At 39.6% G+C, this 21409-nt stretch overlaps 1 protein-coding gene across 1 annotated transcript; it reads right to left on the bottom strand.

The window, feature by feature from the left end:
* Positions 1 to 484: 484 nt before the first annotated feature.
* On the bottom strand, positions 485 to 21045 carry LOC100557132 (epidermal retinol dehydrogenase 2). The gene is made up of 7 exons (XM_003228485.3): positions 17129 to 21045; positions 13906 to 14037; positions 11748 to 11847; positions 10560 to 10704; positions 8201 to 8323; positions 4278 to 4409; positions 485 to 3039 (listed from the first exon to the last, which is right to left on the bottom strand). Coding segments are annotated over exons 1-7 (1020 nt in total). The 5' UTR covers positions 17516 to 21045; the 3' UTR covers positions 485 to 3038.
* Between the last annotated feature and the right edge of the window lie 364 nt (positions 21046 to 21409).

Here is a 21409-nt window from a genome sequence, read left to right as displayed (position 1 = left end):
TTATACATTTCTGACAGTTATTTAGACTTCCCACTCCCTCCCCTGATTGGCTGAGAAGAGAGGCAAGCTAGGATCCATGCCAGGATTGCCTGGGGATTTCCTTACATTACAGTCTGCAGGAGGAGATTCCCATGGTAGGAAGAGATTCCCGTAGTTGGTCAACCTGAAGGACCAATCTTTTGCAGGGATGTCCTCTAGAGGGTGCAACCCTGGAGGAAATGGTGATGTGGATATGCTGATAAGGTTTTTTTGTTAACTCAAGTGTACAGTTCTGCGTGAGACCAAGGGTGCACGACCCATAAGATAAAGGTTGTAATTTTAGACAATCGAGTGCTTGGCTGCCCATTCAAAAAGTTAATAAATTCATGTTTACGGAGCCCCTTCTTCTGCGGGAGTGGCATACTCTCAACCTCAAGTTGAATGAAAATCATTCTGGGCTCATGCTGATGACAAAGAGAATAATCTATCTGCATATACACACAAAGGTTTTTATTTTAATTTTATTAGTGTTATGGTACATACCAGAACAACAGATCATAGCAGATATCATCAAGTAACAATAATACATGCATATCTACATTAGTCAAACAAGCTATCTTTGACATTGCATGCATATTAAAATCAGTAACTTAAAATACATAATTTAGTCTTGCTATTTCTACATATAAAGTTGCTACTTCTTATTGTTATCCACTATTTTCAGTCTATACTTTCTTCTCATTTAATTTTTCGTAATATAAGAGTTCACCATAACATTCAAACAACAACACACGATGTATTACAGACTATACACGCACCCAAAACCCCTATCCCACACAAAATAAAACCTCTTCCTCTATGTCACTAACTCTCCACTCAGATATGCCATGACCAACTTCCACTTTTCCAAAAAGTCCTCATTACTTTTGTTCCTCCTGTTATTGGCTAGGTTGACCATTAGCATATATTCCCACATTCTTTCACTCCAATCCTTTTTAGTTAAACCTTTTCCCCCTCACACACACAGGTGTTGATATTTATCTGGCTTCGGAAATAGCAAGAGGGACCCTAGCCATGTTATTCTTTCCCAAGGGATTATGCAAACTGAAGACAGAGGGAGGCAGCTGCCTTCAAGACACATTTTGATACATATATCTGATACAGTTTATATATTTAAGAATTGACACAATACATAAATGATACAAGTTGATACATTGATTGAAGGATTAGATTTGATAGAGTTTTAGGGTACAGCTGCTGCTAGGTCCACCCCAGAGCCTCTAAAAGCTTTGACATTTTGCAAGTTTGGAGTCATGGAAAAAATTTCAAAAATAACAAAAAAAATAATATCTTACTTGGAGTCTCTTTATGGTCTATAAATCTTTGAGGGGGGTGCTGTGGCTTGACAACATGATGATCTCAGAGCCTGGGCCAGTTCATACAGGGAGATGCAGTCTGCCAAATTGCTTGAACGTGAGCCATATAGAGCTTTATCGATCATAGCACAGCACCACTGGCAGTCATTGGAGTTGTTGCAAAAAGGGAGTGGTGTGCTCCTTGTAGAGTGTATTACAGTAATTTAAATGAGATGTAATTAAGGCACTTATTATCATAGCTAGATCCAGTATCTCAAGGAACAAGTACAGTTGGTGTATAGGTTTTAAACTGTGAAGCCACTCCTGGCCACCATAGAAACCTGGGCCTCCAGATTCAATGCTGAGTCCAGGATTATACTCAAATTGCAAACCTGTGTCTTTAGGAGGAGTGTAACCTGTTGTGCCTAGGTTTCTATGGTGGCCAGGGGTGGTTTTGCAATTTAAAACTTATGTACCAACTGTGCTTATTCCTTGAGATGTTGAATCTATGGCTTTAAATTTTGGTGGCCAGACAACAGACTCCCACTAAAGCATGTGAAAGAAATCTCTTAATGTGTATCAGTGCTCTGTCTATATATATAAAAGAGTGATGGCATCAGGGCAGTGGACAAAACAACAAAACTACAGGCCCCCCAACCTCGAAATTTGACAACACAACCCATCATCCACGCCTCAAGGTTGATACAACAAAAAGAAAAGAAAAATAAAGTCCTAATTAGAGGGAGAGCAATAATTGTTTTTATCCAATTGCTGCCAGTTTAGAGGGCTAATCTCTGCCCACTTCGTTGCCTAGCAACCAAGGGACAGCCAGGTTTCAGTTAGGGGACAGGCCGATGTAGGCTTCTTCCACAGATTATCTAATTTGCACTGGATTATATGGCAGTGTAGACTCAAGGCCCTTCCACACAGCTATAGAACCCATTTATAATCTTGTAGTTTATATAATCACTATCTGGGACTCAGAGTGGTTCCAGAATTTTCTGTGTAATAATCGGCACAGTGAAAACTCTTTCTTCAGTATTGGTTGAAACTGCATTAAATGGTCAGTGTAGATAGAGTATATGGGGCCTATGGCTAAGAAGTAAGAGGTAATGAAATAACACCAAAACACCTAGAGGGTCCTGACGTTTTGGAAAGGTCAGAAAGTTTAAAGTCTTTAACAAATACTTTGTACTTGCATGTTTCTGCTAGGGATTATGACTGAGACATAATAAATCATCCACTAGGTCTTTGTTTGAAGCGGGAACTATCATTAGCTTTCCCAAGTCCCAGTTTGTTTTCTCAAATGTGCCACAGACTGGTGTACATAATAGTCATTAACCCAGGGGCTGGGGAACCTCCTCTAAATGATATATTTTGCCATGCATTTACAGTAATATGAAGATAAATGTCACCAACAGTACCATTTTGCTATTTTTAATATAGTATCTGATATTTGAAGTTTATGCATGTATAGGATAAGTGAACAATGCTAACTAGTCTAGTAGAAGTATATGAAGCAGAAGATCACCTAGGTATGGAGTCCACCAGTTACCAAGAAGAAGATTTCTCATTTAGGATGTAGTAAAGCATTTCACAGTCCTTTGTTTTATGTCCTCTTGTAATATGGCTTTTGAAGTGATTTAAATTCCCGAAGAATACCAAAACTCTACAAGTAGGCAAAACCACCTTTGTAGGCAGAAATCTGGGGAGAAAACACACAATATTTCTGGTTAGCTCCAGGAGAAGAAGTTGTTTTTAGGACTGACCTCAAAATTATTCACTTCATCCTTTGTCCCAAGATTATTTGTCAGCTGGAAAGATACGGGTCTTTCAAAAGAACCATGTCTTTCCAGTTGTGGGGGCTGTGTGAATTGAACCCAGGGAACGTGTTGCACAACTTCCAGTCCCAATTCACACAGCTGTCTCAGGATTAATTGGCTCCTGGAGCCCAAGAACCCCAAGACAGCCCCAACCCCCTCCTAAAACCCCTTAAAAAGCCTTTTAAAAAGCAAAACAACTAATCAGGCTTTCTTTTTTTTCCTTTGGCCCTTTCCTGGGTTTTACCAATGATACACCTGGAAAAAAAGGGGGGGGGGGGAGGGGGAGGAAAATCGCTTCCTGCTCCCCCTTCCAGGTGCATCATTGGTACAACCCAGAAGATGGCCGGATAAGGGAAAATGGAGGTCTGGTGAGTTATTTTGCTTTTTAAAGGCTTTTAAATGGGATTTTATTTTGTTTCCAGGTGCCCTGGTGGAATTTTATATTTTAAATTTAGCATTGTTTGTAATTTCCCCCCAAACATTCATTTATATTTTTTTAAATGTTGCCTAATAAAGTTACTTAAAAAGAGGTCTACATGTGAATGACTTTGCCTTACTCTCTGAAATGCTAGAAATGGAGGGGCTGGTGAGGCAAAAATCTTATTTGAAGGACCATTACCTCCATTCCTCCCAGCCCTCACCAGCTCCACCACTGAGTGTTGAAGGTAGAGTTTTTCTTCCAACTGGCATGTCTTTGGTCACCCAATATCACTGTATCCAGGAACACCATCCAGAATGTATCTGGAGTCTCACCATGGAAATGGATGGAGAAACTTCATTCCAATGTCCATGAGTTTGGGGAGTGGAGTAGAGTGTTGTTCCTCCAACTGGCATCTTTATTGGGGAACCAATGAAAATTTTCTCCAGGAATTAGGTAAATTTGGACTCCCTCATCTGTCACTGGCTGGAGAAATTATTCCAAGATCTGGTGAATGGCATGAGCATAGGCATGAATCTGCCCTCGGAAGCCATGGACTACCTGAATGGCAGTGCTGTGCTTTCACAAGGAAATGAAGTCAAATATAACATTTTGCTTGCTTTAGCATAAAATGATAGGGACCTATAGTATACATGATCAACTATGAACATTCTTAGGGTAAGTAAGAAGAAAAAAACATACCAGTCTTCAAGAGGAAGTCCCGTTGAGTCCTTTGTGACTTGTCCTCTTTGAACTTCACCTCTGAAGTGATCTAGATTATTGAGGAGACCAAGATATTCTACAAGAAGGAAAACCACTTTTGCAGGAAGAAATCTGGAGAGAGAACAATGTAATATTTTAGATTTAGCTCAAAAAACACATCATTATTCTTAGGGCTGGCCAGGTAGCCTCCATTCCACCAGACTGAGGCTGTAATAGTCCTTTGTGCTTATGAGACATGAACTTAAAAATTTCAAAAACATCAATTTGGTGAGGGACTTAAGACATCATTAGATGGGACTTTTCCCTCTGACATATGCTGGTTGAGCTTTAGATGATCCACAGAGTCTGCCAGCTCCCATCTCATGATACACAATGCATGGCAATTCCGGCAGCTCATGTGACGATGCCACTCATTACATTAAAAGGGACTTACATTCATAGGAATAAAAAAAAATAGTCAAGCTGTTTCTTTTAAAACATCTTTCGCTCTTTCTTGCTTTGAGCATATATTTCCTACTGTTTTTGTTGCAATGGCAGATATTTCCCTCTGTCAGGATCAGCTCATGTCATATTACATCTGACAAGCAACCCAGGTGTATTGTGAGATGAGATAGTTATTGATGAAAAAGGATCAAGGCCATTGTGGGAAAGAATCAGCCCCAACAGTTCAACTTTGAAAACAAAGACAAGCCTCTGAATGTTTTGCCATTTTCCAATACCATAAAATAAAATATCGATGTCATATTGTCTCAGTTTCATATATGAAAACCAGGTCAGGTATGGCCAAATGATATTAGACTATGGTGAAGATAGTAAAAGTTAAAAATGAGGATGAACAAACAAGCTAGGCATGGCTTAGATAGCTTTTCCTGATCCTATTAGGAAAATGGGAAAAAATGTCCCTTCGCTCCTCTTTCCCCTACTGAAATAACTGAAACTGGGACATTTTTTAACAGTGTGGTGAAAAAATATAAGAGTATGTATTTGAATTTTCCATTTTAAATAAAAGCAGTTGGATTCTAACTTTGAAAGTCATCAAAAAGTATCCCACTCTACTCTGTTTGGGTCATTTTGTTTTACACAAGTGTCAAAGTTCATATGAAAATATTTTGATAATTATTTTAATTCTAGTTACCATACATTCAAGGCAGAAGCAAGCAACTCCTGCACACTTTGTGGGCAACTCCCTAGCTATAGGCAAACTTCACGTCCTGTTTTTCCAAACTTGTATTTAAAAAAATACTGAGAAAGTCTCTGTCATCCTCTAATGGCCCTGGTTGATCTGTTTCTGAAGTGTACTTTAAACATGTTGATTTTTGGATGCTAGAGAAAACTTTTTACATACTGAGAAGATTCTTTAAAAATATATCGATTGGATATTGAGGCTTGGCATATTTGTCCTTTATAGTCCAAATGTAGACATAGAGAGCACTCATCTATTTTAAAACTTGAGAGTTCATATATCCTATAACTGTTCAGTTGGTTATATACTTGTTTTAGATGGATGTCCTTAGTACGTTAAAACCATTAAAAATCTATTCAAAATAAATAGAACACCACACAACACACCCCGACTTGGTCTTTAAAATGATCTTCTTTAAAAGCCTGCTTGAATAAAAAAGACATGCTGCTGAAAGGACAACAGGAAGGGGTCATTTTGCTCTTCCTGGGCAAGGGGCTCTCTTGTATCCCAACCAACTGTGCTTGCGATGGTATTGCCACTCCTGAGGACTTCAGGGCTGGGCAGGTTTATACATGAAGATATGATCTGCCAAGTATTCCAGACTTGAGCCATATTTGACTTTATAAGTCATAACCAGCTCTTTTAAATGTGCCCCAAAACAAATTGACACTGGTAGCCAATGGAGCTGTTGCCACAAGGCAATTGTATGTCCCTGTAGCCAGTCCCAGTTAACAACCTATCTGCTGCTCTTTGGACCAGCTGAAGTTTCTAAACACTCTTCAGAGACAGCCCCATACAGAGTGTGTTACAGATGGCACTGCACTTCAAAACACTGGATGACATCTCCCAGTAGTTTTATGTGGATGTCAAACAGCATGGGGGACACAACAGAGCCCCAAGGGAGCCCACAGAAAAGCAGTCAGACATTTGAACAGAAGACCCCCAGCACCACCTTCTGGGTTTGTCTGTCCTGGAAGGAACAATGCTACTGTAAACCACCTCTTCCAAGCCGCGTCTCAATGTGTGGCCTAGAAGGATAACGTGGTTGATAGTACTGAAAGCTCCTGAGAGGTCCAGGAAAACAGGGACACTCTGTTTAATCCAGTTATCTCCGTAGATCATCCACCAAGGCAACCAAAGCCAGTCCTGAAACCAGATTGAAATAGATCTAGATAATCAATTTCACACCAGAAGCCACTGGAGTTGGGAAACTACCATACTCTGCAGTACCTTGCCCAGATATGGAAGATTGGACACTGGTCTATAGATACAAGTAGGGTTCAGGTAAGGCTCAGTTGTTCCACTGACATTGTGTATAACTAAACCCAGTTTGGGTTTATTGGTTTTTTACTACAATTTCAAGACTTACATGTGAGTATATAGGGTACATATAAGTGCTACAACAAATTGTAACCTGTCTAGTTTTATATTTTATGCTATGTATATATTGTTCACTTTTCTTTCTTTAATTTTTATTAACCCCTGAAGAAAGCTGTTAAACAGTACTAAGCTGAAATGTGTTGGGCTAATTGGAAATATAAAATAATATTTTTTCAATGTCCTGAAACTGTCTTTCTTCTCTGCATCCTTTTTAGTGGGTGTTACTAGTCCTTGCTGCTTTTTGCTTTCTAGGAGCATATGTGCAAGGTCTGGCCAAGGCCAAAGAAAAGCCTTTTCCATATGAGGGAGTGGTTTCATAATGCTAGAGGGTGTTATTTTATAATTAAAGATCAAATTATCAAATGGAACAAAATTGCTACTCCTCCCTTTAAACCACCTCATCATACGAGGCTAGATTCTGTGGAAAATGTCGATCTAGCCTCGGTGACCCATGGAGCCAGCCAGCTCCCATCAGATGAAAGCATGTGCCACCACCCTGGCAACACAGGATGCATCTTCTATGGAGGGAAGCCACATGCTCCAAGCGCACACCATGTTTCTCTGCATGGGATGAGCTGCCAGAGCAACCCAATGAAGTGGGGTGTGGGGCGGCCGCTTTCCCACATCCAGCGGAGAGAGGGAATGATGAGGGACATTTGCAACAGCCATGTGAAGAGGTTCAAAGCTTCAGCTTTACTAACAAAGCTTGTGCTTTTGAAAATTCTAATGAAAAGCAAAGGATGATTGCAAATGGAATCTATATAGATAAGGAAAAGCTCATACTGTGACAGAAATACATCTTTCACCAGTGGGGTATTGAAGACCCTCTGCAAAAATGCGATTTGAGAATAATCTAGTACAACTTTTCATCATTTACAGATATTATCTTATGCATGTTGTATTGAAAGTGAACTTTTTCAAAACACAAAAGAATCTTTTTCCTTTTGTTTTCAATCTATCTTCAAGATTCCGTGCTCAGTTAAGTGTATTTAGGATGGCTATCATTATTGATATTTCTGTCTTATCCTGTACAGTAGTCTAAAGGAAATTATAATTTTGAAGAAAATCAAATGATAACTCACACATATGAGCTCAAAGTTTAATTTAATAAATGTCAAAAGCTATATTCACATTTCAATTCTATAAATGACAATAATCTCTCATGTTTTATTATGTTATTTAGGAATATTTTTGAACACAAAATACCTGTACAGGGATTCAAACATTGCTCACCAGCTTCATAGTCTAACTGTCAAACTAAAAAGCCACACTGCCTTTTTGCATCATACTGTATGTTTGAACACAAAGATAACAAGTGATAGCAGAGATTTATGCTTACATTTTAAGAAGAATGAATCGGGCATATGGTGGCAAGACAACATAAAGTTTCTCTTTCAGAATACCATCCACAATTTTCTTCCCAACATAGCCTACATCCAAAATAGGAAATAGAAATGGCCGGCTGTAGGAAGATATTTAAAAAGATTACTCAATAAGCTTGAAAAAAAAAAACTGCATTTATAAAAACTCACAAGGAGCTCTTTGAACACTTCCACACAGCATATAACCCAGAATATCAAGGAAGAAAATCTCACAATATCTGCTTTGAACTGGATTATCTGAGTCCACGCTGCAATATATTCCAGTTCAAAGCAGAAAATGTGGGATTTTATTGAGCGGTGTGGAAGGAGCCTTAGTTCTCAGAATAAGAGCTGGAAGGGTTGCAAAAGCACTGCCATGCAGGAATATATAACTAAAGTTATAATATATATAACTAAGCTAAATTGAATCTTTGCCCTATATGCGTAATGTGATCTGCCCTGAGTCCCCTTCGGGGTGAGAAGGGCGGAATATAAATATTGCAAATAAATAAATAAAGCACTTCTGAAAGATTTACATCTAATGAAGTCTATTCCATTGTCAAGCAGTTCTTACAATAAATAAGTTTTTCCTATTGTTTGATTGAAATATCTTTTCTAGGAAAAGGTGACTCTGACATGCAATTTTGACATTTGTTGCATCAGCATGAAATTCGTCTTGCATTAGATGGAATCAGGGAATGTTTATGAGAGTGGCAAACTTGAGTGCAGCCCTTTACTTTAGGGGTGGTGTGGACGTAGCCTGTGTGCATTCAGAAGAAAACCTACAAGCCACTCTAAACACCTTTGCAGAAACATACGGGAAGCTCCACTTCTCATTGAACATCAAGAAAACCAAAGTGTTCTTCCAGCAGTCACCTGCCAATCCCTTTGCAATGCCAGAAATAACTGCTTAATGGTATAACATTTGAAAATGTTGACCATCTCCGCTACTTTGGCAGCCAATTCTCCACATAAGTCAACATTTACACTGAAATACAACACCGCCTGAGGTCTGTGAGTTCAGTATTCTTCCAAATGAAACAGAGTGTGTTTGATGATCAGGATATCCATAGGGATACCAAGGTGCTTGTTTACAAAACTATTGTCTTCCCAATCCCACTATACGCCTGCAAATGTGGACTGTCTACAGACGTCACTCTCAACTCCTGGAACAATTCCATCAATGTTGCCTCCAAAAAATCCTGCAAATCTCTTGGGCAGACAGGCGGACAAATGTCAGCATGCTGGAAGAAGCAAAGACCACCAGCATTGAAGTGATGCTCCTATGCCATCAATTCCGCTGGACTGGTCACATTGTCCAAATGTCTGATCACCGTCCCCCAAAGCAGTTACTACCTACTCAAGAATGGAAAATGAAAGGTTGATGGACAGGAAAGGAGATTTAAAGATGGCCTTAAAGCTAACCTTAAAAACTGTCGCATAGACACCAAGAATTGGGAAGCCCTGGCCCTTGAGCACTCTAACTGGAGGTCAGCTATGACTAACAGTGCTGTGGAATTTGAAGAGGCACGAATGGAGGGTGAAAGGGAGGTACATCAAGCCAACCCTGATCGGGACCACCTTCCACCTTGAAATCGATGTCCTCACTGTGGAAGAACATGTGGGTCCAGAATAGGGCTCCACAGTCACCTATGTATCCACCACCAAGACACTGCACTTGGAAGGCCATTTTACTCAGACAAAGAGGGTTCATCTAAGTAAGTAAGGACATCTACACTGGCTCTAAATCAAACCAGCCTACTAACCACACAGTCCAGTATCACATCTCCTTTCCTCTGCACTCATGGCAGGAGATGGGACAAATTAGTGCTCTCTCATTTATGTCGCTGCAACATCAGTAACAACACTGTCAGGACAAAGAATGGGGGCATATCTCTCTGGGGTTGCCCTGGGTTTGGCCTGACTAGGTGGTCTGGACTTTGATCTAACTCTTGCTGTTTCTGTTTGGGAGCAGAGCATCTTTCTGAACAGCTTTGTGGAATCTGGGGCCAGTACAGAGCAGAAATGCTGCAGACTAAGGGCCCTTCCATACAGCTGAATAAAATCCCACATTATCTGCTTTGATTTGGATTATATGGCAGTATGGACTCAGATAACCCAGTTCAAAGCAGCTATTGTGGGATTTTCTGCCTAGGATTCTAGGATATAGGGCTGTGTGGAAGGGCCCAGTGACCAGATTTTGCTGTCCATGTATATGAGCGCCCACCCCGATTACAGAAGCAGTTCCTGATATATCACAAGCCCCATCATATATGGTCAAGCTCTGTGACAACATCTATGCATGTGCTGCTACTTGAAATTCTTACAAACACTTACGTAGTTTGTACCCCTGTAACTAATTCTGTGTCCACATAATAAGGACAGACAATGGTGGTTTTAATGCCTTTCTTTCCTGCCGCTCTCATTTCAAAAGCAAGAGATTCCAAAAACCCAAATGCTGCAGCTTTACTTGCAGTATAATCTGAAAAATTCAGGAAAAAAAGCAAAAGGATGAAAAATATTGAATTTTGCATAAAAACGAATAAAAGTAATATGAAATATATGGAGTCAGAAAGCTTTTAAATACTGCTTTAAACACAATTCAACTGAATAGGTACTTATTCAATAAATGTTGTAATAGTAAATTGTTACTATATCCAACTAATATTTTGGCATGTTACTTTTGGAAATTCATGTAAAATAATAGAGATACCTTAAAAAGTACTGGACAAAAGAGAATAGACTGCCTAATGCCTAACAAATAGAAGGGAAAGCTCTATGCAAAGATTTTGCATACACATCTCTAACAGAGTGGGAATATAATTGTGGAAGCTTCCGTGAAGCACTGGTAGAACACAGAATGACAGAATTATCTTTCAGGTTGTGTTCTGATGGCTTGTTCAAATATTCAGGAATGATGTTTGTTACAACTTTTCTTGGGCAGATGTAAGTATTTGAACGTTCCCCTATATAATTCACCCCCTCAACTTGAAAAGAGGTCATAGCATGAATACTAACTGACCAAAATAATAACATGCTATTTTCTTGTTCTAATATTGTTTGTTTCTTTATAGATGTTTCCTTCTTTTATAGTAAGTCAAATCTCACACATTTTATTTAGATACAGCTGTGATTATTTTCAAGTTTGCTTAAGCCCAAGTAAGACTGATATAAATTCTGTTTGGGGCATCTGCTGTATATGACCAGATATTCCAATTACAATGGCTCTGAAAAAAAGTTAATAAGATTTTTGTCATTCCCCTCCTCTGAGGCTGAAAAGGACTTGTCCGAAGTCACCCAGAGGGTTTAATGGCCGGGTGGAAAGGTAACCCAGTTTAATTGAAGTCGTAGGTCAGCACACAAATAGTTGCATCACACTGGCTCATTAACCTAACTGTATGATCCCCTAATTCTCTTCTAAATTAAGATGCTATGGTTTGCACTGATTAAATTCCAGTTATGCCAGTTAACCTTGAGTCTATTCTTTGATAGCATGAAGAATGAATAGATAAATAGCATACTGACCTGTTAGTTTATTGGACGCCACTAGTGATGATACACTAGCAATAGAAACCAAATGACCTTTGTTGCGGGCAATCATAGCTGGAAGAAAGGCTTTGCAAGTCTGTGACACAATTGGTAAATCTTTATTAAGGTTAGGCATATTTCATGTCACTCCCACATTTGTTTCCTCAGAATCCTGAGGTAAAACATTAATATTAAAGGACATATATGCTAGTATACTTTTTCAGGATTTTTATGCCAATTTACTCAATGCTAGGAAGTAGTAAATGTAAAAAGTAACACATTACTTGTGGTTAATTATTTAATCAACTGGTGGGAATTGAACATAAGTACCACCTGAAAGGGTATGATTAATAAAATAATTACTTTTATCTTCAACTACAATAATTGGATTTTGTCATCTTTATCATTGTGGGTGGAGTGAACTGAATGTCACCAAAAAAGAGAGGTTTCCATTACAGTCACATTGTTATTTGGCATGTCATGCATTGCTTTTTATGTCACTCTTGTAAGGTATTGAGCAAGAGACAACAGGCCCTGGCATACCAAATTCTGACTACTTCATTTATTAATGTCCAAAATGCTGCATATTAGCCTCATATTCATGGTGGTCTCCTAGATAATTATGTTTTTGGACTCAGTACATTCAGCACCTGCAGGTTAAGTTGGTTTTTTGTGCGTGTTTAGTCCCTGAAGTTGGAATGCTTATGTGTAAGATAGTGGACAATATATTAGACACATGCTAGTTTCAGGCCTGTAGCCAACCTAGCTGTGAATAGGATGAAGACTGAAAAAGAAGAAGGAATGGTTGCTTCTTTGACTGGTCATCTGTGAAATTCGCATGATGGTACTCCTTGCACCAGCGCAGTGATCTCACAGTTTGAAGACACCAGATAGGTTGCCGAGATATCTGAAGCTTCTGCAATGTCAGCAGATCACAGGAACTAAGGCTTCAACCCCTCCCACTGATTATATGCCTCCTGTTGAGGGGGTCAGGGTTGCAGCCAGAAGACTTTAAAAGCTATCTAGAAGATATATATGTAGAAGTACCATCAGTGCAATTTTCACAGAGACCACGAAGAAGAAATATAATTGGATTATAATAAAACAAATGTGTAGGTTTACATGGTGATGAAATGTGATGGAAAGCAATCAAGAGTCAAGTGATCTTAGGTCCCCTTCCAAACAGCTGTATAAAATTCACATTGAATTGGATTATATGGCAGTGTGGACTCAGATAATCCAGTTCAAAGCAAATATTGTGGATAATCTGCCTTGATATTCTGGGTTATATGGCTGTGTGAAGGAGCCCTTAGAGTGTTACATTAGTCCTTTCATACTTGTTCTAATAGGAGAATAATGTTAATATAACAAGAGAAGAGTATATGTCCAAACCTTTAGTGCCATAAGGATAACTACTTTTGCTGTTGACTGATATATTTCCTCTTTTGCTGCTACTGTAGATAGTTGGTATTTGGGTGCCAAAGTAGTAAACTATGATTCTTTCTCAATATGATAATTATCTAATACTGAAACAAATGCCAGTGGAAATTTCTGGGTTCTGGATAGTCTGTTAATGTATTTGTTTTTATTGTATAGGCATCAAATGTTTGCCTTCTGTTGCTGGAATCTTCCCTGAGTCCCTTCAGGGAGATAGGGCAGAATACAATTGAATTTATTTATTTATTTATTTATTTATTTATTTATTTATTTATTGTAACAATGCATTCAATGTATTCTAAACAAGTGAAAGGCTTGATATATGACTTGTACCTTGATTGTTCAGGGACTATATAAGCTGTGCCACTGATGACAGTGTGTTGTTCTGTGACTTTTGCTAATGAGTTTAAGGCCATGCTAAGCAGCCTGGGGCCTTGTTAGCCCACACCACTTCAACGTGACATGAAGCCACCATGAAATTGATCCATCTTTGGAATAAAGGACCAATGTAGATGTTCCCACCATCACAGTGTTTTATAAGGCTAGTTTTGTGTGATTTCCCCACAGTAAACCAGTGGGTCTTTTCAAATGGGGATTCTCTGAGATCATACTCAAGAGTTGTAGCCAATACTTAAAACATTATTCCACACATCTACATTCAAACCGTGCATTTACTGGTAAAACAATTCCATGTAGTTTCAAATGAAAAAATAATTACCCAGAAATGAGCAGTAGTGTTCACTTCTAATGTTTCTTCCATATCTGAGTCAAGAAGATCAAGGAAAATCTTTCCTTTAAGGACACCTGCATTGTTGATTAGGATGTCTACATCACCCACTTCCCTTTTAACCTATAAAAAGAAAAATGAAAACTTGGGTGGTCATTTCCAGTACTCACCCTAATTTGTTAAAACAACCTATACAAGGGGAAGATAAGACACCTATGGGGCAGCACTAATGGCTCCTGAACCCTTGAACGTTACTCAATCCTGTATAAAAACTAAATTGACCTTTAAAGCCCTAGATCAGGGGTCCCCAAACTAAGGCCCGGGGGCCGGATGCGGCCCTCCGAGGTCATTTACCTGGCCCCCGCCCTCAGTTTTATAATATAATATATTGTATATACATATAATATTTATAATAATATTATAATGTAATACAATATAACACTAATAATATTACCATATAATAATATTAATTATATATTCTATATTACATATAATATTACTAATAATATTACAGTATAGTGGTATAGTTCAATATAGTAATATATAATGCTAATATTGTGCTATGCTAATAATATAATATATTGTATGTACATATAATTTGTAAGCCGCTCTGAGTCCCCTTTGGGGTGAGAAGGGTGTGATACAAATGTAGTAAATAAATGCAGTAAATAAATAAATAATAAATAAATACATTTTAGACTTAGGCTCGGCCAAATTTTGAAATGACTTGAAGACACACAACAACAACAACAACAACAACAACAACAACAATGACAACAACAATCCTAATTAACTTGACTATCTCATTGGCCAGAAGCAGGAGCACACTTCCCATTGAAATCCTGATAAATGTATGTTGGTTAAAATTGTTTTTATTTTTAAATATTGTATTGTTCTTTCATTGTTCTTCTTGTTGTTGTTGTTGCACTACAAATAAGACATATGCAGTGTGCATCGGAATTTGTTTGTATTTTTTTTTTCAAATGATAATCCGGCCCCTCAACAGTCTGAAGGATTGTGGACCGGCCCTCGGATTAAAAAGTTTGAGGACCCCTGCCCTAGATGGTTCTGGTCTAGGCTATTTGGCCCACTGTATCCTCTTGTACAAACCTGCCCGGGCCCTGAGGTCTTCAGGAGAGGGTCTTCTCTCCGTCCTATCTCCATCTCAAGCACGGTTGGAGGGAATGAGAGAGAGGGTCTTCTCGGTGGCTGCGCCTCGACTCTAGAACTGAATGGCCCCCTCCCTGCTGTCCTGCCAGTAGCAGGCTAAGATCTTTTTATTCAGACAGTCTTTTAAAGAAGAAGGTTTTAAACATCAGTTCAGGGAGTGCTGTGGTTTTTAAATCAGGGGGTACTGTAGGTGGGCTTGGGAGGAATATGAGTTTTACATGCCATTTTCGTATATTTACTGTGTTTTAATTTTGTTTTTACCACACTGCTCCTATTTAATTGCTTTTTAACTTGTGTCTTGCACCTTTTAAACTTTCCTCCCCATGGGGAGATAGGTGGGGTATAAATAAAGATAATAATAATAATAATAATAATAATAATAATAATAATAATAATATTAATCAAAAAGAACTTCATGTGTCAATTCTTAGGCTTGCCAAAATCAAGTAAATTACATACACACTATGGACACAACTACACTGATCACTTTTGGTTTGTAAAGAAGTGAAGAGAATTCAAGCTTTCCCCTGATTTATGTGTAGCTAGCAAGGGCAGATGAGACAGTTTTCAATTGGAAGTGGCCACAGCTGTCTGACCCCCAACCCACGTTCCTCACGTTCAGATGGCTTGTGACACAGACAGCCTCACTTCCCTTGTTGTAGCTCTCTGCAGTCATGGCTTGGCTCCTATGTTTTCCCTGTCACTCATCCTGACAGGAGGAGCCCCCGGTGGTGCACTGGGTTAAACCCTTGTGCTGGCAAAACTGCTGAGCTGAAGGTTGGGTTGCTGGTTCGAATCCAGGGAGAGCACAGATGAGCTCCCTCTGTCAGCTCCAGCTCCCCATGCGGGGACATGAGAGAAGCCTTCCACAAGGATGGTAAACACATCAAAACATCCGGGTGTCCTCTGGGCAACATCCTTGCAGATGGCTAATTCTCTCACACCACAAGCAACTTGCAGTTTCTCAAGTCGCTCCTGACACATGCACACATAAAATTCCTGACAGCAACCATGGCAACAGGGGGGGGGGATTTCCTCCTCTTTACCCTCCATCCCTGGAGGCCTGGCCGATATTAAGGTAAGTGATGGATAAAACGTAGATGCTGAGTAATTGGCTGGACACCACTGTGATAGCGGGGTCGAGGAAAGGAAATGTAAAGTTGCCCCCTAGTTGTGCCAAACCCTATTTAACACCACAGGTCAGTGAGGATTCCCTCCCACTTTCATACCAGGTGACAGAATCCTTGTGCAGACACCTTTTGAGTCCAACTCACCATCTGGCATTCAGCACACCAGATCAACCCCGAAGCAGGGGTCAGTATAGATGGGCGGCATGATCTACTTCATTTACATTTTAGGTTCATATGAACAATTATCAGTTTGGATGACTTAGACATTGCCTTCAGATGCCTAACAATGTACATGCATACAGTAAATAATATTAACATTTTTCAAATATGTTAGTTAACTTACAGACTTTATTTGTTTTATTAAATATATGTTGTATTTCCTTTTTCTATAAAGAGCAGTTAGAGGGAGAGAGAGAGAAAGAGGAAATAATGTGAACTAAGGATGAAGGATGAGAGAGAAAGAGATTGATTAAAGATTTAAACTAAATATTTTAGCAAGATAACCTAGAATTGAAATCTGGCCACTGGGCAAATAGTCTTGTTTACCCAGCTATATTTTATTCATTATAGCAAACATTTTGGAAGACTTCGAATGGCTTTGCAATATTTATAGTGTCCATATAGGAAATAATACATGTATTTCAATCCTCATATTTTGCACATTGGGCAAATCATCATCAAATAGGGAAATCAATGAAATTCTCCAAAAACTTTAGTTATTATATCTGCAGCCTAATATGCATTATACTGTATATGAAACAATTCTCCTATTAACTCACATATCCTTCTGTAGGCATCCCTGGCTTAAAGAATAGTCAAATAATTTTCCCAGTTCAATTCTCCAAACACTTGGATGGTTGCTTAACAGAGCAGCAGCTATACATTCCCTTTTTGAACCATAAATAAAGCTTTACCTGTTCTGCCACTGCGTAGATTTCTTCTCTTTTGCGCAGGTCACACTTGTAGGTATAAACGGCTAGAGCCCCATTGGCTTTGGCAAGCTCTGCTGTTTCACAATTGCCTTCTTCGTCAATGTCCCAGAGAATGAGAATGGAACCAAGACGTGCCAAATTTATGGAAACCTCTCTTCCAACTCCATTCGCAGATCCTGTGACAAGCACTATTTTCCCAGCAACATTTTTTTGAAGACAAAAAAACATTAGAATGAATGCCTCCAAACAGTAATAGAAAAATAAAATCAGAAATTCAATGGTATCCAGGATACTTCTTATGATTAACATGGTTCTGTTCAATCTATTATCTAATTTTAAAATTAGATAATTTACTAGTAATATCAACATAAATTATTTTTTCCTGAAAAGTTTTCTGGTTTATTTAATATCTTTGATGTTGATCCTTCAGTCTCAGCCTCTCAATAGAGAAAGCTACTGGCTATGCTATTGTGGGGATAAATATTTCAAACGCTCTGCTTTTTAAGAATGTCCTTGGGAGGCCCATTTAATTCTCCTCCCACTTACAATTAGATTTGATTATACAAGCAACATTCAAAAAAGGGGTTAAGGCTATAATTTAGCAGGATTCTGAACATGACCAGCTTGGATATGTGACAAGATATTCAAGTTCAGCTGATCTTGTCTTATCGTAGACTTAAGTGCCTCCAGAACGAAGGTGCTGCCACTCCTTAAAAGGAGAAGAAAAGGGAGAAAAGAAGAAGAAGAAGAAGAAGAAGAAGAAGAAGAAGAAGAAGAAGAAGAAAAGGAAGATCAGAGTCATTTGCTGAATTTCACATTACATTTTATGTGAAAGCAGAACATTATATCCTGGATTACTTTAGGTAGGAACTCAGGTGTTAAAGCACTCCGTCCCAAGCATCCCCAGGAGAAATAGTTCTTCTAAGTCACCTGTATGATTGCAGGAGAAAATAATTAAAATAATTAAAAGTATACACATGTTGAACAGTTGCTAAACTGGCAAAACTACTGGACAGTTCTGAACTCTTATTGCAAAATATACTTCAGGTACAAGTCTACATCAAATTAAAAATAAAATCTATAGGTATGCAAGAGTGAGGAAACATATATTTCCTTGAATCTGTATTGGATAGCATTATAGTCAGTATTTGTTCTTCATAGGCATTTCTGACAAGAATATGTATATCTGTTGCTTCTAGTGAGTTGACATTTTTACAAGCAAACTTGAACAATTTATTGTTTTTAACCTACTAGAGGTATGCTAAATTCTGGATGTTGTTTCAGATTTTGGAAGATTCAGCAATCGAGACTAACAAAACCTCGAAAACCGCACTAGCAAACCAGCTTCTGAATCTTTCCAAAAGTAAACAGCCGCTCCCATAATATTTTGGAAAGATTTAGAAATTCTGAATGTTGCAGGCTGAAGTTCTGTATTAGGAAATGCAACAATTTTCTGGGGTGAGAGGGAGAGTGCCAGGTGGATGTGATTGACCACGGCATGCCATTTTTTTCACTTGTCAGACAACTAGAGCTTTTTGCAAAGTTTCTGCAAAGGGGAGGAGCCCCAGGCTCAGCTTCTGTGGAGAGTTAGCATTTGGAGAAATTAGACCTGTCTTTTAGAGCTCTGTTCTTCTCTGTGTGCAGTTACTAGCCTAGCCTTTTTAACAGTCCTGATTTCTGTTTTGTTCCTATTCCTCTGTTGCACCAAACATTTTTTCTAAAAATTCCATAGTGCTACTCCCTCTCTAAAGCCCTTTACAGCCCCGCTTCCCTTCATCAATTCTTCAGCTTGTGTCTGTGATGTGTGCTGTATGCTGGTCTGTGCACCCCGCCCTCGCTATATTTTAAAAATACAAAAAAAACCCACCTTTCTCACGTTTGTTCTACTCTGTCTTCGGTATTTTTCCTTTTTCTGCTTTGTGTGTGCCTTTTGCACAAGTGGTGCGTACAAACATTTCACACACACACCTATATAGATCTAGATATCGATATATAAATAATTATATATATTAATTATAATGGGGCATGGCCTTGGTGTGGGTGCTGCTGCTGGGTTTAGTGGCACTGGCCAGGCTTTGAGAGCAGCAAAAGGGAGAGGTGCTTCTGCTCCTCCCACACTCACTAAAATTAAAAGGATCTCTCTTGCTGCTGAAGGAGCGTCTCAATCTGGGTTGGCAGTGCTGTCCATCATTAATTCCTGTGAGCAGTCAGAGGAGACACAGCTGGATCTGCCCCTGGAGGAAATAGTAGAGATTGTGCAGGAGTTGGTAGAGAGGAAGGTTTTGAGATGCAATCTCCCCTGTGTCAGCAGGGAGAAAGACCTCAAGCATTTGTCAAATGACTGCATCTTAAGAGGCACCACCCCATTGCCTCCCAGAGTCCTGAAACACCTTTTCACCTCAAACCACACTCTGTCCAGGTTATCCAGTAAGTAGAAGTTTATTTCAAGAAGAGTATATATAAAAATAAGCAAATTCAAAAAAGAGAAAGTTCAAAAGGTTAATTCCAAGATAGCCGAGTGTCCAAAATCCTTTCAAATACAGTGTTCCCTCACTACTTCGCAGTTCACTTTCCGCGGATTTGCTGTTTCGTGGTTTTTCAATAAACTCTAAAATACTATTATAAATCATAAAAAATTACAATTTACAGCCTAAGTAAGGGAGGAAGGAGAAGCCAAAGGAAGAGAAAAGGAGCCCAAGCGGCAACAGGAGGAGAAGGAGGCGATTTATCAACACACAATTGTTGATAAAGACTTAAAATAGTGTATAAATACTAAAGTAATGTATAAATATTAAAATAAATATAGTGTCCCTACTTCGCGGATTTTCACTTATTGCTGGTGGTCCTGGAACCTAACCCCAGCGATAAGTGAGGGAACACTGTACAGTCTTTAGGGTCAATCCACAAATATATCCATAAACAAGATAGCATGAATCCAAGGCAGGCAACCTATGCCACACATGAACTAGAAGCAAGAACAAACTTAAAAACTTGAATACATGAATTCCAAGAACATAGGACCAAAAACTGAGAGCTGTTCACCTCAATACAACATTGCTCTCACAAATGATTGTGCCAGCAGGAACCACTTAAAAAGGTCTCAGGTCTCTCCCATAACATCATTTCTCATACACCTGCTATTCCTCTCCTTATCACTAGTTCTCTGGGAAAAAGTGAGCCTGTCTTTGTTGTATGCTCTGTCTTTGTAATTCCAAGTGCCTTGACCTAAACAAACATTTGTCTCCCACATTTCTCTCAGCTTGCACTTCTAGCAGGTTCTCATGAGAACTGATATCGCTTTCTCCAGTCTCGTTGGAACTGCCAGGAGATTCCAAAACAACTCTAGCTAGGCCACTTCTATCCTCCTTTGGTCCCTCTTAACTTATTCCAGTATCACCTTCCTCATCTTCATAGCACTCAGAATCTGACCAGGCTACAACAACCTCCTGCAGGTTGGGATGGCTCCTGAATCTGGGACAGATGGAGGCAGAAACAAGCAGCAGCAGCAAGGCTCCTGCCAGTCCTCCGGCAGGCCTCCCTTGAGCAGTGAAGCATGTCCAGGGGCAAGGGCAGTGTGGGTGGCAAGCTGCCCACTGCTAGGGAGATCACCCAGTGTCTGGAAGAGATGCTGGCTCTTGACTACCAGTCTTTGATAGTGGAGCAGGAAGGGTTTTGTCACTTGATGGTGCTGTGTCTCCCCACTACAAGGACTTCTCTCATACCACCTTCTCCAGGATGGTGGTGCCATCCCTGTATCGGGGCTGCAGGAAAAGAGTGGAGAAGTTGCTAGATGGCGCAGCCTGGATGTCCATCCACTTCACCACAGACATTTGGTCCAGCTGTGGTGGAGCCCATGCATACCTCTCCCCCACTGGCAGGTCTGTAGTCGAGGGGTGCGGGTTAGGTGTTCAAACCACCCCTGAAATTTTTATTCACACTGTTATTGCCTACCTTTCCACCAATAGCCAATATAGTGGAAGCAACCAAGTTGGCTCACCCACAACTGACAAAGCCTAAGGTGCTGGGGGGAATTATGAAGGAGACGAGACTTGGTGGGGGTGATTGACAGGGATGGAGCTGCAGGTTATTTGAGGCTGCATTGCCCCTCTGCTATGCTCTTTGCTTCAGCTTGAGGTAGGAGGCAGGTTCCCTCCCCCAGGGGATGATAGTCCCCATTGCTATGCCTTTGCCCTAGGGATTCATACTACAATTTGGGCAGTTTCTACCCTTGGCATTTATTGGCAGGGATTTCCCAGCAGAACG

This window comes from Anolis carolinensis, chromosome 4 (genome assembly GCF_035594765.1).
Source record: "Anolis carolinensis isolate JA03-04 chromosome 4, rAnoCar3.1.pri, whole genome shotgun sequence".
Taxonomy (NCBI): Eukaryota; Metazoa; Chordata; class Lepidosauria; order Squamata; family Dactyloidae; genus Anolis; species Anolis carolinensis.
The sequence above is the reverse complement of the archived record's forward strand: the minus strand, read 5'-3'. Positions and strand labels throughout refer to the sequence as shown.